Source organism: Pagrus pagrus (assembly GCF_965226575.1).
Source record: "Pagrus pagrus genome assembly, chromosome: 18".
Lineage (NCBI taxonomy): Eukaryota > Metazoa > Chordata > Actinopteri > Spariformes > Sparidae > Pagrus > Pagrus pagrus.
The window spans coordinates 25,388,559-25,414,330 of record NC_140202.1 but is presented as its reverse complement, the minus strand read 5'-3'; the positions used below and the strand labels follow the sequence as shown (position 1 = coordinate 25,414,330).

Sequence of the window (25,772 nt, the reverse complement as noted above, 5' to 3'; positions counted from 1 at the left end):
CTGTTTTAGCTCCTGTCTCTTTAAGGCCCCTGCCCCTCTCCTCTGATTGGTCAGCTCGCACACGCCTGACACCAACAAAGCAAGAAAACTAAATCAATTCCTACGTGTCAAACTAGTCACAAGACGTAAAAAATGTGAATGTGCGGCGTTTAAGGAGCAGGGTGTTCTGTGGGAAGAAGGAGCTTCTGTTGTTGTGGACTTTAAAGATCATTTACATGCACAGGAACCGACATAACACACCGAAGAAGAGGAACAACACAAAAAAGCATAATAGGTCTCCTTTAACGTGTGAGATTAACTTTTTATTTGTTCCTGAGCTAAATCACAGAATGTTTGCTAGCAAGCTAAAACTCCGACATGGCGAGTCGATAACCATCGACACTTTACAAAAACTATCACTATGAACAGTGATATAGCCTTTTATAACACTTATTACACTCTAGTTGTCCACGAAATAGAGACAGTAGCCTATATTAATTGATATCGACTCTCAAGCAAGGTTTCTGTTACGGTACGGAAACACCATTTGGACAAACCATTCAAGAACTGCAGCACACTAATCAGAACCAGTAATGGCATTTGTTTGAGGTTAGTTATGATTATGACATTTGCTAATGTTAATTACTCTGGACAGTGGTGCATACTCGCCTGTCGTGGCACAGCAATTATGGAAGGGATGTGACCCTGCAATATATATTCTAATTACAGGCCTGGATGGAGATGATATTTGGATCACTGGTATTTAGGCGCTTTGCCATCATGCAGCTGAGTTGCCAACACCGATGTGAGCTGAAAATATAGGAAGTCTGGGGCAGAGAGCCACGGAGACGCTGACAGGAAATCAGCTAAAGGGTCGACAGTCAGGGAACGGAGCTCTTCTCTCTCAGTCTTTGTCTTTATTTCTGTAGTTTTCCTTCCCCGTCTTCTTCACAGCTTCCTAAGTGCAAGTGTGAAAGTAGCCAGAGGAAGTAGAGGGAGACAGGGAAGACACACACACACACCACCTCTCTAACACATGTCACCCCTACCTTCATCACCTCAAGGTGATTTTTAGTTTTAAGTGCAAAGAACACTCAGGATTTTTTGATTTGTTGTATATTTTATCGGGGCAAATGCGAAACATATGAGAAAATGGAGTCGGGGGGGGAAAAAAATAACATTAAGTGCTCAAATCTCCACAGTGCTAAAAACACATCCGAGGGAAAGTGCAGAAAATGTGCTAGTTCACATCAAAAGTCAGAGAAGGAGAATCATCCAGAAATAAGTATGTAAAAATAAAATTACAGTTGGCGTCGAGGTGGGTTAGTGTACGGAGGTGTGTGTGTTCGCCTGTAAAGGTGTTGACACAGGAAACAACCGTGTAAACATCTTGGCAATCTCATGAAAGTGCAAAAAGCATAGTTGCCCTTTTTGCTGTTCTTCTTTCTCGGATGACTCCACCTCTCATCAGCTGCTTCCACTGTCTCACACTCGTTCACACTTTGACCTCGTGTCTTGTAAACCGCTGACATCCTCCTCAGTTATTATTTACTGTATCTGAAGATGTTCTGATTCTGATTCTGGAGTGTTGAAGCTAAAACATGGGACTGAAATGTAGTTGGTGATATTCTTGCCGTTATAACGTGCTGTTCGTGGACAGCACAGAGAGGACAACCTGTCAAAACGACTTTAAAGGTTTTTGCTTATCGTGACAGAGCAGCAGCTCGTGACTTTTGTATCAGGAGGCAGAAAAACAGAAGCCTCAGACCTGTTGCTTATTAAAAATAATGCAGATCAATGTGGGCTGTAATCACCCTTTCTGGCAGGCGCTGTCAGACCAAAACAAACATGAATATGCACGAGCTCGAAGGAGAAAATCAGTGCCCGTTGATTAATTTATGTACGACTGAAACTGATGCACATAGTCCTGCACTTCTCAGCAACAAATGGATCTCGGATGTCTTTTTTTTGACTCATCTCTTCTTCTCCATCCGTCCACAGCTGCTTCCTGTCGCTGCTCCTGGTCGCCGCCGTGGTTTGGAAGATCAAACAAAGCTGCTGGGCGTCACGGCGACGAGAGGTAAGACAACAAATATTGATTTTGGCTGCTCTTTTTTCATTTGGTAAATTAGCAACCACCAAAACACACGGTGTGATTAGTGTATTCGATTTCTGGCGCTATGAAGCTGCTTTTTTCAAGCTTGACTGTTTCGGTCAAAAGATTACAAACCCAAACTCTAAAAATCCAAAACTTAAACTTATCAAAAGTTAAGCTATAGTGTAATTTAATCATTAATTGGTACTCTTTTCACTTCAAGACACCTCATATAATGTAATCCTACCCAAAATGTCATTTAGAAGCAAAATCAATGAAAAGCTGTAGTTCTTTTCCAGGTTTTGACCTCCTGTATTTCAGGAAAGTTCTGGATTTAATGAGTTGCAAGCGATAAGAGTTTCTTTGATGAAACACTGACACACGTACAATACTTTCAGATTTTAGCTTTACCTTTTGGACCAGGCCAGGATGTGTTGCCTACCGTTTTCAGTCTTTATGCTATGCTTAGCTAGCCTGCTACCGGCTGTAGCATTATGTTGGATCGAAAACACGAGATTTGTTTTGTACTTCTCGTCTGTGACAACATGTTAGTGATAAATCAGTGCAGAGCGATTGTGTCAATTTGTGGATGTCACACAGAGACAAAAAAACAAGGATGAGACGGCAGTTAAACGCTGGAACAAAGACTCTTTACATTAGCAGCGAATCCTGGAATCTGTTTACTTTTGTCCTACTTTATCCTCATTTTTAAGGACTGCCTTTTTTCTGACGGGCCGGTTCTGAGAGCCTAATAGGTGCTTTTATCTTGATTGCTGTGATGTTTTTTATACGACTGCTCAAAGACAATCTTATATTGTATAAGCTGCAGCGTACAGCAGCACAGATTCTGACTGAGGACTGAAGCAGAGTTCACATTGCTCCTGTTTCAAAGTCCCGTTATTGTGTGCCTTATTAAAATTCAAAGATTTTTGTTATTGAGGTTCGTCAAAGCATTCAGTTTTGTGCCTTGTAAAATATTTTCCCTCTGAATTAAAAGAAATAATGATACGCACAAGAGTAAACATTCACAGGTGTCGCTTTTGTGTCAAGCAAGAAAATTACAGTAACCAAAACAAGAAACTGAACATGGATGAAAATGTCGAAAGTTCAGTGAAAACCAACAGGGTTTCTAACACTCAACATATCCAAAATGAATTCATTTAAGCATTCGATTTCAAGCTGTCAGCCATTGAAAGTACATTACTGAAGTGCAGTGACCATAATTAATTGGTGCTGCCGCTCAGCACTGAGTCAACTGAAGAAAACTCTAAAGTCCAAAGTGTTTTGGAAGGACTGAACGGGGGAAGCCAAAGCAATCTGCCAAACTGTGAGGAGCCCTGCACGCTACGCGAAGGACAGAAAACTTTCAGGTCTTCAGATGAAAGTCAAGTAAAAATATGAATTCATTTGTTGATTTATAGACGGAAAACTCTTGTAGGTTTAAGTCGTCTGTATACCTGCTGCATACCTGCTCGTGAAACGTATACTGTGATGCACTGCAGATTTTAAGCTTCAGTGACGTTAACCCACTTTCTCATAAATGCACACACACACACACACAAACACAAACACACAGTCCACACTGCTGACGGACAAAAAGCAGGCCTCCTGACAAAGCTCCTGTGTGATTGGTTTATGCCTCCCTAAGAAGACAGCAGCCACAATAGATTTGCTCAGTTTATGACTTTATTTCTTAAAGTCATTGTCCAAGTAACTGACGGCATTTTATTTTGTCAAGGAAGTAGGACGACCGCTTAGTAGCCTCAGTGTTTGACTGACTGAGGTTGACAGTGTGGCATGACGAGCTGGTCGGCCTCAAACCTGAGTGCATATGCAAGTTTTAAATGCAGGTAAACCCACTAAAGTAGGCGATTGACTCCTTTTTGTCATTAGAGTTTGTCTTTCTTTTTTTTTATATGTGTGTGTAACATTTACAGGAGAAAAAAGATGCATATCAAACACCTGATCAAGACTTTAAAACATGTTTAATAAAGTCTTAATCACATTTTGAGTTGGACGCATCGTTGATAATGATGATGGAAGTTGTAAGACGTCTCTCTTCTTTCTCATCTCTGTTGAGAGTTGCAGTGACACGAAAGCCGGCGACAGTGGTTAGTTTTTATGCCTCCACGCTGCCGACAGCTGTGGCCAGGGGCATTATGTTTTTGGCACGATGTGGTAATTCTAGTTTAATATCTTCAACTTTAGTCTCTTTCAAACTCGGCACCGACTGAACAACGTCCGAGCGCTGCTTTAATGGAGACGAATGGAAAAATATTAGCAATCAAGCAGTCTTAACTTCAACGCACATCATGGGGGCAAAAACAGACATGTTCACCTGGGTGTCGTGTTTCCATCTGGCTGTTGCTAACCAGCAGACTGCGTTTTTTTTTTAGCAATTTATAGCGGGGCTAGCATATTCAGCTGACTAAAGTGAAGTGGGAACTATGAAAAGCCACCGTGAGTGCAATTTTTGCAGATTGAATTCACACTGAAATGACAAAATTGGTTTTCATAGTGTATCTCCAGAAGGGCTTAAACCACCTTTTTGAATGAGCGGCTGAAAGGTTGTGTGCATGTGGGAGTGTGTTTCTCCATGTGTGTCTGCGGCAGCGTCTGAGGGCATACAGGCTAATGCTGTGCTTAATGTGAACTTTTTGGTTTGCGCTTTTCACACTCGGCGTGCCGGCTGAAGTGCCTTTTGGCTGCAACCTCGCCCAGTAGTGCTGTCATCACCTTCACCTCCGGATGCCTCTTAACGTCCCCCCCTTCACCTTCTCCCACTCCGTCCCCTCTTCATCACACAACCACTGTTGTCCAGCTGGACCCTCTACAGGATAACCTTTAAACAAAATTAGCACTGGACCTTTTGTTAAGAGGACTGAGGGCTGCAGAAAACTGAGGGGTCAATATTAAACTCCCCAACACCCGGAAGAGCTTTTGGAGCACAGCAGGGTTTGCCAAAATGCCTTTCATTGAATCAACTTGGCCTTCCCTGAAGCAATTATGAAAATATTCTCTTCAGTTGGTGAAAGCAGATAGTAAAAAGTTGAAATTAAACTTTTTTATTGTTCTAGCAAATCCCAAATGAAGAAAATTGGAATTGAAGGTTTTTATAGTCACGATTTCACATTTAAGCTGGTTTATTGTTCTTCATTCTTCAGTGGTATACTCACGAACATTTGTTTTCTGAGGTAGAATAACCTAATTAAATGAGTGAGCACAGCATGATGTCGTTCGTGATGACATCCCCCAATATTGGTTTAAAAGTCACGTACAAGGATTACGTGGTCACTGTAAAAATCAAGATGTGATTGGCATTTTAATGGATTGATAGTAAACTATGCAAAAAAATTAAGGGGGTCATATGATTGGTGTGATTTGTCAACCATATCGATTGATGAATGGAAGATGTCAACCTCAGTCGTGTCCCTCTCAATTTACCAAGAGTCTTTGACCTGTTCAACATAATCTCACATCAAAACGACTTCAGAGGTCGGTTGACAGCGTCGGCGTCATATGTTGAACGGTTGCAGTTTGATTATGTTTAAGCAGGAAACTGCTGTGTTAGTAAGAACAACATCTTGGTTTAGGTTAATATGAATAGTATGAGGTAGTAATAATAGTATGAGGCTGCTTTCACAGTCGACCTCTAATGAGGACGGGCTGACAAAAGAAGTCAGTTTCAACATCCCAAAACCACAAATCACATTGCCTCAGTGGGCTTTAAAATCTGCACCGTGTACAACGCCGCCTGTCTTTGGACCCTCGTTTCGAAACTTCCCAAAAAAAAATCACCCTTTAAGCGAGGATAAAGTGGAAGAAATGTCAGAGGAGTCCCAGAGGAGTGATCTTAATGCAAAACGTGTGCGAAAACAGACCAATAAAATCAGAGTATGGAGCCACGAGAACTACAGCTTTGAGGCTAAATTCAGTTTTAGCATACTTATAAAAGGCTGTGAGACAGTCACGATGGTGCCCTGACTCATGCATCTTTTCAAAAAGCTCGGTACTTCCTGTAAAGAATTCAAAGGGTAAGACAAGCCAGTTGGAAAGAGATACATTTCTGCCAGTCAGAATTGCAGATTGCTGCAGTGACACCGCTGCCACATCAGGCTTTACACTCAGTTTTTAGAAAATCCCATTGAGTCCTTTTTGGTATTGCATTTTAATGCCCCTATAATCTGTAGCATAGAGGTTGAAGATTAATTTCACGCATAGGAGGTGTATAGTCATTGTCATTTAAGTCAAAGTGAAATTTGCAAAACCAGCATATTCATCCAGCACAGCTACATTTAAGTGCATAAGGTTACCACCTGCAGATCAGCACAGCAGGAGGCAACCTTGAATACAGGCTGCTTTCTGTAAAGATTTAAAATTTCCCTCTGAGACGTGGCTGCACGTCAGAGCGCAGCCGTCTCTGAGGGGAGTCCTTATAATGATGTTCCTCATGACATCCTTCATCAATTCAATTTAAGTCCCAGTCCACAATCAGGATAAAGATCAATAGAAATCACATTTACATTTCTTTGTTCTTTTGCAAAAGTAATGATAAGAAAACTGAACAGCAAACCCACAAAGGCATAAAAAACTGTCTCCGTGCTTAAATCCAGGACTCGGCTCAAACTTGTGAAAAGAGTTGGGAGGTGTGAGAGAGCAGATACAATATTAGTTATATCCTGAGCACCACCTATCACAGATGTCGAGATGAATTAGGGCCGTGACTCCTTTAGAAAATACTCAGCAGTAGCTTTTGGCATCCCGTGTCCACCTCCCTCCACACCCACTCTGAAAGGATTTCTGTGCTACTTCAAGAATTCAGTCTGGACATTTTTCTTCGTCTGTTCACGACTGCAAGAGTTCCTCGTTTCCTGAGGTATTGAAAATTATCATTCTGCTGCTACACAAATACACTTTTCCTGCGATGTTAGACCCTCATTATCTCAAACACATACAGTTTTTCCAACTAATTTAGAGTTTTATAAGTAAAGAAAACAAACTCCATCCAAGAAATATTACAAAATCAAGAACTGGCCTGGAAAAGGCTCGAATTTTGTCTCTGTGAAGGAACAAATCTACTTTCGGTTTTAACTATAATTACCTTGTCCTACTCATGCAGAAACATAGCAGACCTGCCTTCATAAATACACATGATGTACTGTGTTAACACAACGTGACACATAATTTCCAGCAAACAGAAAGCTAATCATGTTTTTCCATGAGGTCGACTCTCTCGTTACAGCCGTCCGTGTCTCTGACACCGGGACCGTTCTGTTCTTTTCAGCACTGTCCCCTCAGGCTCAGTTCCCACATTCAGCCCAGGTTCCTCCGTGTTACTCGGTGCTTGCATCAGCCGTACAGTGACACACATTTGCGGCTAATTATGCCCACGTTCACCTCACCGAGGCCCGGTGCGGCTGGGAAACGGTGGCCGTTGCATTTTATGTGGTCATCCCGGGGTTGCAGGAATTTAAGGCTATGGCCCTGAGCCTTGTACTTCTCACTCCTGGCTTCTTGTCATCTGACTTTTAAGGAGTTTAAGCTTATTGTGCTGTCACAGTCATTGTAAGTCGCTCTGGATAACGGTGTTAGCTTAAGCCCTAAAAATGTGAATGTCACTGTGAGCTGTAGAAGGCAGTAGAAGCAGGGCATGAATCAACTTTTTAATATTTTTCTTTTCTACCAGCAACTCACCAAAATAGCTGTCTTGAAATAAAACAGTTAATTAGTCTCATTGTACTGATTACAAGGGGTGATTGATAAGGTCACAGCCTAAGGTAGAAGCCGCCAGAAGGTGTGAGTGATGTTATCTACCACAATATATGTTTATCTCTCGTTTTTGCAAGTTTTCTGGTGTAAATTTTAAGCACTGAGTAGAAATAAGTTTTGAACTATTTTTTTGAGCTTCCTCTCGCCGTGGTGCCGGGCACCTGCTGAGACTAAAATATATGCAAACAAGCACACAGATCCCAACAGGTGGGCTCCGGGGTGTTCCAAAAAAACCTTCACCAAAGTCTTCAGCTGCATGTTTTTTCCTCATGTGTGTGTTTGCTGTGCATCTGTTTGCATAGATGTGCTCCGATGTGTGTGTGTGTATGTGTGTGTGTGTGTATTTCTGCACCGAGTCTTAATCAAAGCCTTCTTCTGAGACCTGACGGGTTCTTTGAAGGAGCTTGAGCTAACAGATGGCAATAGACAGACCAAACCGCTGCAGACATTTCGTGCCATTGGAGGCACCGGCCTTTTAGCTCCATTGCAACGAGAGCGAGCTGCTGTCAATGCTGCTTGGCTGTGAATTTGAGTACAGAAAGTCTTAGGTGGCTGCAGCTTTGAGTGCAAATAATCTAAAAGTGTATTTAATCTTTAAAGGGAGACAAATTCATAAAAGGAGGGAGTGTAAGTTTCTCTTATCAGCAATCGACTATTACAGCACGCTGACAGGTTTTCAGACACAGCTTACGGAGGCCCGCAACATGCGCAAATGATAAAAGATTTTTTTGAATAGAGACGAGCCGGCTCGCTAATTAGAGCAGAGATCCAGCAGAAGCATCCGGTAGCAGGGTAATACATCATGACGCAAAATACTGTAATAATGGCTCAGCTTTAACATTCACTTTCGTTCTTTGCCTCAGGACAGAAAGGCTCGTTTCACTCCATTGTGCCACCAAAATGAGATTTCAGGTCAGACTGTGAGTTTTTGAATGTGTTGAGTTTACAGTACCTGGACACGTAAGAGTTGAGTCACACGTGTTGATTTATAAAAAGCCAGTAAAAGTCTCACTGCTCCTTTGTGATGCACAATACTGTAAGTCTTTGATGTTCATTTTCTTTTATTTCTTTCCCTTCACTGCCGTCACACACAGTTATATTCCCACGATGCCCCTCCTTACTCGCCGTACCTCAACTAAAAATATCCGCATGATGACAACATGTGTATTTAGCCGACATCCATCGTTGCCCTAACACAGATATAAATCCCACGTAACTCGACATGTGTTAGACACATATTGCACCCAGAGGTATTGACAGAAATGCAGGATGCGATAATGTCAATGATCGCTCCCACTGTGTCCCACATGATTAACCGCGTTGTAGCTCCTTTACACTATGCCAGAGGCAGACCTACAGGAAAGGAGGGAGGCGGAGGAAGTGGCATAAACGTCTCCAGATACCCTCACGTATTTATTACCCCATTAAACTGCCCTCCTTGCCCCCCCCAACCACCACCACCTCAGCTGTAAATATGAATGTCAACCAAGGTGTCAGGCCCTCCGTTAAAAATACCTGCTATTATGTCATAAAATGAGTGGAAAGCTGCTCAATGGCCTGTGATGTGTAAACTTTTTTATTTTTTTTCCCCCCTCCTGATCAAATGTTATACAGCTCAGGTTGTGGGATGTTAATGAAGTGATGTGCAGAGTCCTTCTTTTTGAACACACACGTTCGTTCACTGCTGAGAACTGAACTGCCACCGATTCACTCGTGCCTTTGATGATTCTGCGGGGGGAAAGTATACGGTCCACACATAAAAGTTCCCAAAGAATGGGAGCAGATCAGAGGGAAGATCTGAGGCCTTAACAAGGCGAGCGGCTGTGAAACCTCACCGCTCTAAGAAGTGAGACATTTCACTTTAAGTGTATTAACCTATGAATTCACCCGCTTTCTGTGTATTCTCTTTTTTTTTTTTTGCTTCCTAGCTGAGTTGCATTTTGGCCTTGAGCTTTAGGTAATTATGCCCTTATACATTTATGCATGAGGGCATTTAATTACATCAATGAAATACCTATGAAATCTCTCTGATTAATACCCAGTTAGCGACACTGGAATAAAGCTTTTTAAGTATGCAACTCTTGCAGCTTCTATCTCGGATGTTTCTGTAATATCAGAGTAAAATTGTTTTGCTTTTACTTTCTACGTTTGAACACAAGTATCTGTCGTTTCTACTCCTTGCATTTTCAAAGCAGGGTTGTTGTTACTTTAGGATTATTTACTCATGGATTATGTTTATTTTGCGTCATTGCACACCACCTTCCCAACACCACAAGACTGATTTCACGGCAGGCGAAGCGAGACAAAACACCGTAAAAGACGTAAGAAGACGTAAACAGACAGAGAGGGAGACTGGAATGGGGAGAAAAGGCGTGTTAGTGTCTCGTGTCTGCAGAGACCCTGCAGCCCCTCCGCCTGGATTTTCTTTTCTTCTCACTTTGTTGCTGCTTGCTATTTGACGTCCTGGGAATGAGACTCAACAATCAGCTCGGACAAATGCTACTGATTCTACCTTTAAGTTTAATAGTCTTTTAATAGTCTATTACATTAATATGTCGCGAGCTTTGCGACATTAAATGGCCGGTAGAAATGTCCTTCAGAGGGAAACTTTTACTTCCCTACTCTCAGTACATTTCAGAGCCTGTACTTTATTACTTTTACTGTATCTGTACTCGAGTAGAGAGTGTGTGTTCTCTTGCCACCTAAGGCAAAGTGTAAAATAACGTGTAAAAAGAAAATGAAATGATGTGCTTTATGTTGCGTTGTTGCGCCCCACACATTTTGGATATGCCAAATTTTAATTAAAGCAAGACAGAATCTGTATAATTGATGTAGAGATTATCTAAACCACCCACTATCCCCTGGTAGAGTGTCTGTTTTGGGGCTTTGTGCTAACGCTTTAGATCATAATAGACTGAAAATTGGACAAAAATCTAAATGAAGTATGTGAATAAATACCGTAGTTCCCCACCTGAGATAGTTATGGAAACACACCTTGGAATTTAATTCAACATCAAGTCAGTTTTGTAGTGTAAACCGTAGATAAAAAGCTGTTTTTTATGTTTAATTTTCTCATTATAGTTTCTCTAAGCTGCACTTTTTATCCCTTCACACTTGATTTTGTGTTTTATAACTACTTTTATTGGCAGATAAACTTGTTTTCTTTCTAAAATTAAAACACAGCTCCTCGAAAACCTGCTCTTGCCATCTGATTCAGAAGGATGAGGATGAATCAGAACTGGTTATAAAGTCGTTAAACGGTTCCACCGCCGCGTCCTTGTGTTCCTGCCCTCTGCCACCGCAAACCGCTGACCCACGTTTTTTTTTTTGGGCAGGCAGCCGTGTCACCGAGCCTCCTTGTCTCGTGCCGTCCTCTCCTCGCCTGTCCGCCCACATCCATTCCCACCTCCGCTTGATGAGGAGGAAGTGCGCGACCTCCGACCCGCACCATTGCTGACCTGTCCACAGCTTTCAGCAGTCCAGACTGCTCCTGCTGCTCGGTGGCACATGTACATAAACACGTGCACGCTCCGTCTACCTCCTCCTCCTCTTCACACTCACACACTGATACACACACAGAAACCTTCAGTACAACTTTATCAAACCAAGAAAGTCCCTTAGTGAAATTAAAAATCTTTTTTTAATGGAGTACATTGACTGAAGTGAAAGCAGCAGATAAAATGTATAACTCATAAGATACAAAAAAATCAACATCGATAATGAAATCAGAGGGGTAATGTAAAATTAATCAAATAACAGCCGTCAATGTATCACAATGCTACAGAGAGTATAAGATTTGATACATATTGCATTGAAAATCCTTAACGTATGAATAAAATAGCTGTTGTTTAACGTCTGAGAAAAACAGTCTTAAATGAATAACAACCCTGTATTTCTTGGCTTAATACTGATCCATTGGAACAGGAGGTGGTTGCAAGTTTTAAGAGGAAGTGTAAACTGTAGTTTCCAGACTAGTTTGATTTAACATGTGTAAGTAACATGACAAGTACACTCAATATCTGTATTTGTTCAACCAACTAAATTATCTGGATTTGCAGCTGTATTTGGAAAAGAAAATGAGATTACATAAGGAAAGAAAATGCTTCTTAAAAACCGGTAGTTATATCACCACCTGTTGCTTCGGCGTGCGCTTGACAGCCTGCTTTTGCATTTTCATAGCGTTGGTGTGGAGGGGATTTTTTTATGAACCCGGAGCAGGAAAAAAAATGTGTGTACATGTGGACTAGAGATTTTCCAGTTTTACATTGTACATAACCTTCATTATTCACCGATTATGAGTTGAGGGCAAAGATTGTTTCCAATTTAAGAGAATTAAACACTTGGCTAGCAGGACGCTGAAGGCCATGGCATGGGGAGACCTTGAGCCGGTTGCACTTGCCTTGCAAATATCACATTAACCGTACTAGTTTCATATTCGCCCATGAACAATACATCTGCATAAGGTGGTCAGAACAGGCTAAATAAAGAATGATGCTATTTAAATGCTGAATGAATTTATCCCTGCTGATTAAAAAGGAACAAGACAGAGACTAACAACTAACAACCTAAAACTACTGTAGGTACTGGCTCCCAACTCAGTGATGAGAATGGAGGAGAGACATTTGTAAATGACATCTTCATAATCAGTCACAGAGTCATGCACAGAAGCATTCGCAACAATTTATCCCCATAAACGCAGTCACACAAGCCTGCGCTCTCAAAAACTCATCAGACATTCACCGACTTCGCTCACACTCTCATTGACGCTCCCTCCTCCCTCCCCCCCGCCTCATGCAGACGGCCTCACATGCAGCGAAAAGTCTACAGCAGATGGTTTCAGTGTGAGAGCGCAGCAGAGTGGGAGAGATTGGCAGCGGTATCCTCTGACTATAAGCGGCGTCCCAAAATACAATGAAGATATCACTGAGCACGTAGAGCTCCACATCAAATTAGTTCCCAGAATCATCCGTAATGATAAGGAGGATCCTCTCACCGGCATGCCTGCTCCCGCCCCGTACCCTTCAGTCCCAGAAGCAGATGGCTGGATGTGAATGCGGTTCACACATGAGCAGGGAAGAAAGGAAAAAACAATCTTTCCACCTTTACTTTGCAGCTGTTACCCCCTTACGAAGCACTTCTCGATGATGATGATCCGTAATACATTCGAATTTTAGGATCGTGGGAATACACTCTGTTCTCTCCAACTCTGCTCGCCAGGAGTGTTTCACAACACGATCCAGAGCGTGAACATGTCTCCTGATAGCGGTTTGATACACAGGACCTAAACTTGATACGCAAAATGGACGAAAAAAGATGACCAAGGTAACCAAATTGAACTCGGCAGAGTGGGAAAACCGACTCACGACAACCTAGTTATGGGTAGGAGGAATGGAGAAATTCAAAAAACCTGCTGCCGAAACAGCTGCAAAGCCACCGTCGCCTGCAGCCGAGGCTAAAAATCCAAAATCCAATGCAACCATTCAAAACTTCACTTGGCCAGACAACCAGTCAGTGGAGTTTATCTTTTTAAACAGGATTAGGCCAAAAACAAACCAAAAATGCTGAATAAATCATTGTGTAACAGCCTGATAATAAATTTGTAAAGACACCAATATATTCAACAGGGAAAAAAATTCATGTGATAAAATATAAACAATGTTGAATTTCCCCGAATTAAAAGAGGTCTTTTAATTTGTTCTATAAAAATACCAGGGGAGTTTGCTGCAGTTCGTTCCACGGGGAGGGTATTCAAGAGTTTACGGCCATAAAAACAAAAATCAGCCTCAACATATTGGTAGTGGGAAACTAAAAGAAAGGCAGCCAAAGATGTGAGAGATCCAGGCAGACAAATAACATTATCACACATTAAACAATCATCACGTTGCTCCTGCTGTAGGTGGGCGGAGAGCAGCTGCATGTGGCGAGACCCCTGAAGTTGAAACGGATAGTTACCGTTGCATAATGAAATTGTTCTGATATAATTTAACTGCCCTCTTGATTATGTGTTTGATGTACAGACGTTGACTCAGTTTTTTTGGCCGCTGTCATACCAGACTCCTAACAGCGAGGTGAGACCGTAATAAAATCTGTGGGAGGAGTCTGTTTTCCACTTTGAACGACTCGAGTTGTATGAGACAGAACCGGCTCTGCTGGGCTTCTTTAGTGATGTGGTCAAAGTCAATACTCCATCTGAGGGGTGTTGATTAAATGTGTGCCGAGAAATTTAAATGAGTTTGTGATAGATATGCCAGAGACATTATAGAGGAGACGGAGACACTTAAGGCATTTTGAAAAGCCAGAGATGGCGGCTGCACGACACGTACCCCGCCCTTCCCTCCCCCAAAAAGCCAATTGTGTGCGGATCCACGACAGTTTCAACCGATTTTGGTGCAACTGCAGATAGACTTCTTATGGATAAGGACATCACATTAATGCATTACCAGGAAAGGTGAGGTTATTCAAGGATTAAACTTGCATCTTTTCAAGTTCTCTGTTGGCTTGAGCTGACGATGTGACGTCCCAGCACTCTGAATTGAGCCGTAAAAGAAGTTGGTGTTGGGAAACAGCGAGCGTGCGCGATATAACTACAACCTGTGGAGGGAAAAGGTGTTTTAAACCTTGAAAAACCTAAAAGTGAAGTTCTTCCCCATTCATTCAGAAAGGGGGCCTGGTCTTGTTAGCCTGAAATAAATACACAGGGCCATGCAAAGATGGCTGGCAAGTGGCAAGACTTGGCTGTGAGGACTGTGGTTATGTGTTGACCTGACTCCAATATAGGAGGGTTGGCAGCGGCTCTGTGTCTGAAGTCAGTAATGAGTTCCTGAGTCTCACTTCTGTCTATGGGAGGCACTCATAGGAAAGTTCCCTCTTTTATTTTTTCTTGAAAATTAACAAGATAGTTGCAAGTGAGTAGGTTTGTGGCTATTGAAAGCAAATTTAATGAGCATAGCTGAAATTAATGAACAGAATGTAGGTGTCAGGCTTCTGCAGGTGTTGGAGTATATGATGAAGGCTTAGAAAACTCGCCCTTGGAAAAAAGGACCCGCAGTACTGTATAATACTATTCCTTATCTGATTTAATTGAGCTTGTTATGTAATATGTCCCAAACTACAAGTATGTTTGCAATGATCTGATGTGACAGCAGCTTCAGCGGTGCAGGAGAACCATTTTGGAAAAACGTCTTAATGCTCCGAAGGTGTAACAACAAAGTGTTTTCCTGTTGTTCAACAATCTGGAGACATTAGTCGACTCCTGCATGAACACCAAGCAGAGCAGAGTTTGATCCAGCTAAACCTTATCTTTAGCCTCATTTGCTGAGGACTAACGCTGCCTGGGGGACATCCAGTAATTTTTAATAATCCGCTCAGTTTTTCTTTTTTCTTTTTCTTTTTTTAATCATCAGCCAAGTAAAAAATAGAACAGTGTACAAAGTGAGCAACAAATAATAAAAGGACCAGAGCTTTGAAATCCAACAAGCTTGTGCACATTGACTGAAAAATCACTTCTTATGACATTGCTGAAGGGATTTCTTTCTTTTTTACAGCAGACAGTAACAGATACCAGAGGTGAGCTGGAGGAATTCACGGTGTAGTGAGTGGTTATAGTGTAAAAGAGCTTTACGCGGAGTCTGTCCATCACATTCCTCAGACGGACACGTCTGCTTCACCCTTTTAATCTCATTGCCCTGGTCGATAATATGGTTTAAAGGCATTTCTGTCTTTAAGTGGTGTCAGAATCTGTCTGCTCTTTAAAAGGTGGAAGTTTAAGTGCTGCTGTCTGCAGTGTTTTGGTGCAAGTAAAGATCTGTTGGTATGAATACTGTGCAGACTTCAGCTGCAGATGGTGTTTTGGTTTGGATCGCTCTTGTTGTCATACTGAACTTCAAATGCAACACTTTTCTGAGGTTCTTTTTTTATGCCTCCGTGCCGGCGATAGCTGTGAAGAAATATGTTTTCGGGGCGGATGGACGGACAGACGGTCCATTCTTCAGAATGTGATATTTCAAGAACGCGTTGAGGGAACTTCTTCAAATTTGGACTCAAAAAAGAACTGATGAGACTTTGGTGGTCAAGGTCAAAGTCCCCTGTGACCTCACAAGACACATTTTTGGACATTACTCAACAACACGTGATTAATTGTGACAAATTTAACACAAAGGTCTAACAGGATAAAATGATGGAGTTATGACATTTGATACCCAAAAGGTCAAAGGTCATCTTCACTGTGACATACATCGGCAAAGGTGGATTTGTAGTTTTTAAATTGGGGTGTGAGAAAAAGAAGTAAAGCAAAATCTTGAGACAGTCGCTTACATGTCGTGCATTAAAACAAAAATGTAATTGTGCTATTCAAGTACATTTCCCAAATGCAGAGGCTGGGACACTAATCCATGCGTAGCCCTTTGAAAGTACAACTTCTAACATGACTTTTTTGCCATGTAAAGTTACCCAACTCTCAGCGGTAGTTATCTGAAGTTTTTCCTCTCATGTGGTCAGATGTGGAGCAGTAAAGTAATGCTTCTGCTCATTTAAGGTCACTGGATGCAAAAGATCTCTTTGTAGATCCAGTAAACATGGTGTTCTTGATCTCCTCAAAGAAATTTTGTTTGAGGACGGACGTGGATCATTCTGTACCCTTGAAAAATGGATTCAGCCACGCCGGCGCTCGGTAAGAATAATTGTGCCCTTGAAGGCCGACAGTGGAGCCGCTGGTTGTCGTTACGGCTCGGCGGTACAGTGCATCCTACCAGGACTGTGCAGCGAAAGTAAAGAATAAAGAAATCTGAGTGCACCACACTGTTGGAGCCATCCCCAACACTTTATTAACTACTTTGTAACCGTCACTTCAGGGTTAAAAATGTCTGTTTTCCTGCTCTGCAGTGTGAAAACGATGCAGAAATGCTCTCCCCTGCTATCTCCCCCTCTCTCTGAAACAAACTTTTCTTTAAAATTGGCAGCGCAACACAATCGCTTCAGCTCTCAGCTCTCCAGGGAGAAAGTGGTGCTCCCAAAACATTAGGAAATATGCAGGTGATGAATTTTCTTTCATTTAATAGCTTATTCTCCTGTAAGGGTTGATCTTTTGTCTTCTCTCAGTCTCCAGAAAATAAAAAAAGAAATGAATAAAAGGGTGAATTTTCTACCTTCCTTTTTCTTTTCTTTTTTTGCCAATCTCAACTCAAAAACAAAACACCTACCTCAGTCTACCTGAGGCCAAAAAAAGGCCAAGGTTTTACCGATGTGAAAGCTCATTTGAGCCGTGGCGGATGTATTTGTTGTTCGGGGATGTCAGGGCATCTCCTCTCCCACCGATCCAGCTGTGGCTGCATCCGAACCAGACGAGATGGTAGAGAGGGAGAGCCCTCACCTCATCTCACCCTCCGCAGAACGCTATTAAGTAGGAGGAAACCCACTCTCTGCCCCTTGTTCCTGCAGTCTCCCTCCCTGCTGGAGCTTGGGAGATGGATTGATCAAGGTGACCCCAGCCGGCACAGCGTCTGCTCGGCCCGCCCACCCTCACGCCATCGTGCCTCGCTCTCATTCTGTTCTGACGGCTCACACGCTGTTCGTCCCCCCCCAGGCGGAGGACTTCAGAGCCGCCTTCAGCAGCTTCTCGGATGTGAGACTCCCCACCACGTTCTCCCCGGCAGCTCGGTGTTTCTTGGTGGGTTTTATGACGAGGAAATCTGAGAGTATCTTCCCCTTTTTAAGTGGGTCAAAGCCGTAGAAGTGAAATGTGTGAATATCCTCAATTACCAGCTAATACAATAACATCTCCAGACAATTTATGATCATAGGAGAAGCCATCATCCCTATAACGCGATGATGTATTACATAATCAGGAAATATATTATCACAGGATCAGGCTTTATTACATTTTCAGTCATTTAGAGAAATGTTTTATTGAATCCTACATTTCATTTGCTCGTAACTCTTAAGGCTGTCTAATACTGCACTAATTCTCTGCAGTTCTCTTAAACAGCATTTAGCCGTTATAAAATGCTTAAACTATCAACTGAAAGCAAAACTAATGAATGTCTGCAGCAGCGTTCTGATGATCGAAGGGTAAAACTCTCCCTTGAAACCAGTGCTAATGAAATTGCAAGCATGTGAGCCATAAACTCTTCACTGAGACAAGTTTTAATGAAAGGCTCTGAAGCAGCTTTTACATTTGAAATTAGACTATTTTACTTTTTAAAGACATAAATCAATAAAACATTGAAATAGCAATTAATTTTAACCGATGAGATGTCTGTTATTCTTGCACAGAGTTGGCAAAAGGACACATATTCTTTCCTTGAGTAGTTCAGATACTTGTAAGAGTAGAAGTACTGATACAACTTCTTTACTCAAGTAAAAGTAGTAAAGTACAGGCCCTGAAATGTACTCAAAGTATAAAAGTAAACATTTTTGCTCTGAAGGACATTTTCTAACTGAAGCTCACATCAAAGACTATAAAACGATAGGATTTTGTCCGAGCTGTTTGTAAACGCACCACAAAGATAGTTGATCGTTCAGTCTCATTCCCAGGACGTCGAGTAATACTCGAGTAAAAAAAAGACACCTGAAAACTCCACTGGAGCACCTCTGGTTGCATTTTAACTTTCCCAACACAGAACTTTTATTGTATTGACGTTGTCTTAGATACAGATGATGATGCCAAGGAACTAAAGCAAGCAGACATGAACGGAAAACGCGTTCCCTGTGAACAGAGGCAGCAACATCACCTGTGTTTAAAGTGCTGCAAAGCCCCTGTAGATTACAGAGAGCGATGCTTTAAGATTCTACGAGAATCTCCTCCTCCTCCTCCTCCTCCTCCTCCTCTCTCCTGAGGTCAGCGTTCGCTGCACCACCGCACAGAACAAAAGGCCCGCTTCTGAGGTGATCAATCCTGAAGTGAGAGGTGAAGAGACGGGAGTTAAGATGATGAGAGACGGGGAAGAAAAGACAAGCAGCGGGCAGCACTGAAGGTCACTCACACAGGAAGCTGAGAATCTCAGAAAACACGCATCCTCCGTCAAAAGGGAAGGCCTTTGTTAACGGTATCCTCTGCGTAGTCGAGCTAACAAGAGTCTCCTCGGACCTGACAGGATGCGGATTCATCAAAATGTGATGAAAAAGAATCGGGAGGAACTGCAGCGCTGGCAGCCGGCTACCTCTGCAATAGAGTTAGAAGACAAGCTTTAGACTTGGCTGTCAGTGCCAGCTCCGCAGCAAATATTAGCTTTGGTTTTAAAAGGAAATACACAGCATGCAAATGATAGACTGCTAACAGTACACTTTGTACGTCTTGTTTTGAGTTCATTCCTCGTGTTTGTGAACAAACTTGGGTTCTAGCTGTTTCACTGCAGTGTTTGCGACGGTGTCCCTCCACGTTTTATCTGCCTGTGTGTGTGTGAGAACATGTGTCTTTTTTTGTCTCCGAGTTCCCAAGACACTCCTAAACCCTGCTAATCTCAATTCCACTGAGATGGTGCGTATAATTAGAGTTTGGATCAGCGCCAGTGTCAGCTCACGATACGCAGGCTGGCTCATGATAGCGACCCCCGCTGCATTGTGGTTGACCCCCAATTGCCCCAGTAACATCCAACCTCTCCTCGCCCCCCACCCACCCATCCATCATGGTGCTGGTTCAGAGCTTATCATAAGCCTGGAACCGCTGTCAAAACCTCCCTCCGCCTCCCGCCTGTACTTTTTGATTCTGTTTCATCTCGTCTCAGGCTGTCTTCACTTTTCTTTTACTTTTGTTCATTTCTTCTTATCTCCTCCAATCTTTTTCTTACTTCCGATACCGCCTCATTTCACTTCGTCTGTCGCTGTGAAGTCAAAACTCTGATATCTCCGACTTAAGCTCAATATTTTTTTAGATTTGTTCAAACGACATATCAAAATGTTGGTAGCTCAGTATTAGTACAAGTTGACGTTGCTGTTTTTTCAGGATTTTCATGTCGATGCAGAGAGCTCACCCTGCTTAACCTCCTCTAAGTTTATGTACGGTACTTGTTGCAACTGTGCAGATAATCGGTATCTCCAAAGGGCAACACACACCATTGGCTCACGGTAAACTGTGTTTGACACTGTCCTATTTCTTGGTGTCAGCTTTGTTACAGTTTCACCCTTGTAGATGCATTTTAGCTCCAGTACATTTACTGCTCCTCTACAGTGTGTCTGCTGTGTCAGATGGATCTTGATACAGTGTCATCATTCCTAAGAAAACTGCTCCGTGGCACACAAAGCCAAAAAAACTTCCCGGGTACAAAATTCCCTAGATCTTCTGCTTTGTGCAGCCCATAGTGCATGCTAACTTCTAGTTCAACCCTCTGTTATCGGACCAAATGGATCCAATTCTGATTACCAGCTGCACAATCGTGCACGATACAGTAACAACTTTACAGGTGGCTGCTTATTTCACAGTGTGAGCTCAAGGGAAGAAGTCCTTTTGGATCAGTGTGCATCGTGTGACGTTTGTAAAGTCCAGCGTTATTCCTGGAGGCTTAGTGCAACAATGTGTTGTGATGCAGCGTGAGGCTAAGCAACAGAACCAGTGTGAGGTATTGTTTGGGTCAAAAGATTGCTCTTTGTTTATCATTGTACCATTATCAGCTTTAAAGCCCTAAAATATCCTTAAAGATTAGTGCCTTGAATGATGATAATGACATGGATGAAGTAAATGTAAAATTATCTTGACTCACTCACAAGCTTATATTGGATCTTTCAAACATATCACACTGTCAGACATTATGAAACTTTAAATGTTCTGAGCGCCTCGCGGACTTCTCGTCTAAAAAATTGAGGCTGATGGTTCATTCTTGACCTCGGGTACCTTTCGCCAGCTGTTGTTTGCACGTTAAAGAGTTATGAACACTATGAGATACAGTCAAACTCTAGCACAAGCTAGTAACTGGACGTGTTCCTTCTGTCAGTTCGTTTTCATTACTTGCACTTCATCGGACAGCCCGGCTCACGTTAGAACATCTATTAATGCGTACTTCTACTTCTACCTCCTTAAAACTTTAATGTCCTTTTAATATCCTTGATTCAGACATTTTAAAGCTCCATATACAGTATTAAGACAGCAGAATATGGCCTTTCTTCTAGTTTAAATATGCCATAATGAAATGTAACCATAGTCTGTCGAGATCAGGAGATAAACAGTAGCACAGTTCCTTCAAAACGACTTTATTATGAGACATTTTGGGCTAAAGACAACAAGAAACTAATCTCAGTTATGAGTTAATACACTGGTCACTGTCAGAGTCTTCAATAAAGCCTGGTGGGTGAGGTTAAAAACACAGAGATGGGGCTGTTGTAATCTGTCAAAAAACAAGCCATGATTATGCAAACAGCGTAGTGGGCAGCATTGATTAAGTAGTTTACATATTAGATCTGACCAGCAGACAGAACAGGGACTAAGTGGCGCCGGGCCCAGGTGTTATTCAGTTGTTAGTGACAGGAATATCAGAGCGCCGACAGCCTGCCAAACATTTTAAACAACTGCAGAAAACTTAATTCGTGAGGATGCTGACGACTCTTTTCCTATTGTGTTCAGAGTACCTCTCTTGACATGGAAGGTTTTTTGCTCGTGCTGGGCTGTGGTCCAGTTCTGTCTCCTTGTACTCATTTCTGTTTTCGAGGGCTTTTTTTCACAAAAATAGGGAAGACTTGCATTTTTAGGGCTGAAGAGAGATGGCTGGAGTGACTCACTCTCTGTGTTGAGTGGTTAAATGCTTTTTCAGTGAATTTTTCTCAACTTTATTCGAGGATTTCTAACCTCATTCTTTTCACTCCATGTTTCAGTTTTATCTCATTACAAGCTTCGTACGTTTCATTTCTTTTTCTCTTGCCCGCTCCTCTTTTGATGGAGTATTGATTGGCATTGTAGGTGGGAGGAGGTGAAGGTATACAGTATGTACAGGATGGAGGAGGAGGATGCACAGGTTAAGACGGGAGGGGGTGAGATGGACAGCAGGAGGCCGGCGGTGAGGAAGAGGGGGAGAGTTGGGGGAGTGACGGAGAGAGAAAAGAAAGGAGGGGAGACAAAAAGATGTGGTGAGTGAGGGAGAGAGAAAGAGGGATCAAAGCCTTCTCCCTTGTCAGTATTCACAGTGTGTGTCCTCTACACCCACCCCGCTGCCGGAGAGATGGAAAGATGAAGCGAGAGAGAAAGCAGCAAGCAGCTAACGTTGCTTCACAGACAAAGATTTCCTCCCTCCCGCCCTCTCTTCTCCTCCCCTCTCTCCCTCTCCTCCTCCCCCCCCCCATGCCTCTCACTCCGCAGTTTTCCTTCAGTGATGCTGAGGGATGATTGAGAGCTCTCCCTCCGACAGCATTTTTAAACAGACGCATCAATAAATAAACGGCTTGATGTAGTGCAGTGTGTGGACTGCATGTGTGTGTGTGTCCATCCATGTGCTCGGGTAACTGCACAGACGATGTGTGTGTCTGTCTGTGTGTGCGTGTGTGTGTGTGTGTGTGTGTGAATATGTTCTCCACGCCCAGGCGATCTGGCACTCCATCCCCGCTCCCCTGGGCGAACTCTTTGAACGCCTTTGTCTTTCTTTCTTCTCCCATTTCTTTCTCTTTGCTCTCCCAAGCTTTCTTTTTTTTTTCCCCGCCGTCACTCGTCCCTCTCCAACATCTTCCCCGTATTTCTCTTTAGTCTCATTTCCCCTTCTTTTTCTGTTTTTCTCCTGCATCTCGTTGTTTTGGTTTTTTTTATTTCATCCCTCGCTCCCCTCGCTTCCTCCCTCCCTCCCCTCTGCGCTCTGCTGACGCACTCAATCTCTTTGGCACACCGCTGCTCACTTTGAGAATGCTCAAACACAGTTCCCTCACACAGCTCCTGTGTGTGTGTGTGTGTGTGTGTGTGTGTGTGTGTGTGTGTGTGTGTGTGTGTGTGTGTGTGTGTGTGTGTGTGTGTGTGTGTGTGTGTGTGTGTGTGTGTGTGTGTGTGTGTGTGTGTGTGTGTGTGTGTGTGTGTGTGTGTGTGTGTGTGTGTGTAAGAGTAAAATGCGGTAGTGAGTCCACAGATTTGTTCTGAAGCTGCAACTAACGATTGTTGATCAGTCTATAGATCATGTTAAAGCTGCCTATAATCAATATTTCATATATTTAACAATGTCACTTGTCGCTGTTAGCGACAGACCCACAGAGGATTTATTCTGCGCATTTTAGCATCTTGCAGCTCATTGTTTTGGTCTGATAAACTCACTGTGCACCACCTGCTCAGCACCAGAGGTCAGAAAAGCAAAGTTAGTGACTTGCTGGTGAGCATAGTGGAGGATTTAGCACCTTTTAAAAGACACATATGTTCCTCTTGTGACCAAAACAAGGCTAAAGTACAGAATATTTGACCTGGGTTTACCACATGGGCAATCCAAATTACTTCAATCTAAATTAAAGATATGATATGTAGGAATTCTCTATTAAAAATTTCACAAGTAGATCTTTATTATTTGTTTTGCTTAGCATGGGTACTTATATTATCTCAAATGTTTTGATAAAAGCCAAAAGGAATCCACAATTTCACTCAAAACTTTAAAACATCAGCTGTGAACCTGTGCCTGAGTCACGTCAGATAGACTTTAATCAGTGTTAATTCGTGTTACTCGTGCAGGGAATATTCCCCCCAAACAACGGCACACATCCAGGGTGTGTTTGTTGAAATAAAAGTGCTGCAGTCAGCAGGAAAGATAAATTCACTCGTCACCAAAAGTTAAAAAGTAATCTCTGAAATTCTCTTTCCGTTGGTGTTTAATCCTCCAGAAGGTCTGGTTCTGCACCGCTCCCCACAAAACACTCACTGTCTTATACATCTTATTTTGATATAGAGACGTCTTGTAGCAGAAATGACACATTGTGCATTCAATGGTAGTGTTGTTTTGTTTGTGAACACTCAAAGAAGTTGAGAACCACTGGTCTACATCATGTATATATCACCTTTTTCTAGCTAATAATATGACCTTGTTGTATTCTCGGCTATTTTCTCTGGTCATGTGATTGTATTCGTGTCTCATGCGTGTATTTATTTCAAACATTTGAACTTTTACCTGCAGGCACATTTGCTCATGTGCGTGTTTGTAATTGCACGCTGTGTGCTTGCGAGAATTAATTTGCATTTGTGAGAATACACACACACACACATACATGATTGCCCATGTGCAGGTATCTCCAACCTACCTGCCTGCGTGCACGTGTGTGTGACCGCATGTATCTACCTCTATGAGCATGTCTCATAATTAGGATTATATATGCACAGTTCGCTCTGCTGCAGTCAGATATTTGCTCCCCTTCCTCTCACACACACACTAACAACCCTGCAGAAAACTAAGAGCCAATTTAAGAAGTAGGCGACTTGCACTGTAACTCCTCTGGCTTCTGGTTATCTTTGGAGCGCTGACTGTTTGCCGCAGAGCAGCTGCCTACTCGCCACACGGCATAATGAGATCCGGGCAAATTGCGTCTTCTGTAGGACTCCGTCCAATGTTTGTACACAGACGTCTCACACGTCCTTAACCTGATGGTGGCAGCCCAGACTTTTGACAAGAGGGCTGAAGATTGTGAAGATTGTAGTTTGGAAGTTACAAACTTATCAGATCTGTGGTTCAATTTGATGCCAATGAAAGGAAAACTTATTTTTTCTTTCCCTCCAATATTGGACTTTCTGCAGTTTTCTGGCCAGCATACTGTCGGGGACAATAACATTTTATTCACCAACCTAAGTTCAATTCTGGGGAAGCGGCGACATGTTTGTTTACTACGCGTTTGATAGTCTGTGTTCTTGTGTTTGTTGCCCTGTTGGACTCCAGTGAAGCGATGTGGCTGCATTCCCAGACCTCAGGAGGTGGTTTTTGCAGGTAAAACATTATCATAGCCAAAAGGAATGAGGGCCAGGACTTTGCAAATAAGAAAAATAGAGCTTTTACTTTGAAACAACAAGAAGGAGAGAAGGGGTAAACAGCTTGCTCTGGCTCTCTGTTGCTGCTGGAGACCTCTGGATACAGAACTCATGCTGGTGTGAAGTTACAGTGCTTAAATGTGTTCTTTGGTTCAGTCTCACTGCCTCATCAACTCATTTCCAGTAGCAGCAGGCTGTTGTTTTTAGCATAAAAACCTTTGATAAACACTACTTCCCTTACACCAGACGGCTGAGAGACGAAGTTAACGACTCGCTGGTGAACAAGAGCCAGAGGTTTCCCTCAGGAGTTTGTGGAGACGGAGCTAAAAGAAGAATGACTATTGGACTTACTTGCGTCAGGTGGACAAAAAAAGACAAGTTTAAATAAATGCTAATGTTGCTTCTTGTCAGTTAGCTAACAGGTTCAATTCAACTTAGTGTTTACAGCTACCTCCCAAGTGCTCCAAATACCGATTAAGGCAGCTTTGACGTGTGAGATCAGGAAAAATTCTGTATATTTTATGAGATTAATTGGTGAAAACACCACCTTTGCCAAAACAACAAATATGCATTCAGTATATATAATTGCAACAGGATATAATCGCACAGTTTGCACCTAGATGCCTTTAAATGGCCTCTAACACAGTCAAATTAACCATTTTACCCTTCAGAAAAGCTTTTGTATTTCTTTCCGTTGTCATCTTATGGTAAACAGCTACTTATTTTTCTGATTGTAAAGCTTAGATTTGGTCTTATCTTGTATTCTAATTGCCAACAAAAATGTTTGTGCAGAACTCTAATTGCCCTGAAGCAAAAAATACTTTTATCTTCTCCCTCACACTGACATTAACACAAAAACTCCTCCTGTTGGAGCAGCTTATTGTTCAGTAGCACAAGTTATGGATTGTGGACAGTTTCAAGATGTAAAGTAGAAATATTTAATTGTGAATATGACAAAAGACTTGCATATGAGCTCAGCCACATGTCACTGTTTAAACAACGGTTTGCTGTGTGTGAAGGTAGGAGACCGGG

General features: G+C 42.4%; 1 protein-coding gene across 2 annotated transcripts in view; it reads left to right on the top strand.

Moving 5' to 3' along the window:
- The window catches only part of atrn (attractin), a 138,617-nt gene that overhangs the window by 85,401 nt on the left and 27,444 nt on the right, over window positions 1-25,772 (top strand). For both annotated transcript variants that reach the window (XM_084381620.1, XM_084381619.1), the window contains exon 26: window positions 1,981-2,059. In XM_084381620.1, coding sequence (XP_084237746.1) covers window positions 1,981-2,059 — 79 coding nt within the window. The remainder of the gene's footprint in view (window positions 1-1,980; window positions 2,060-25,772) is intronic.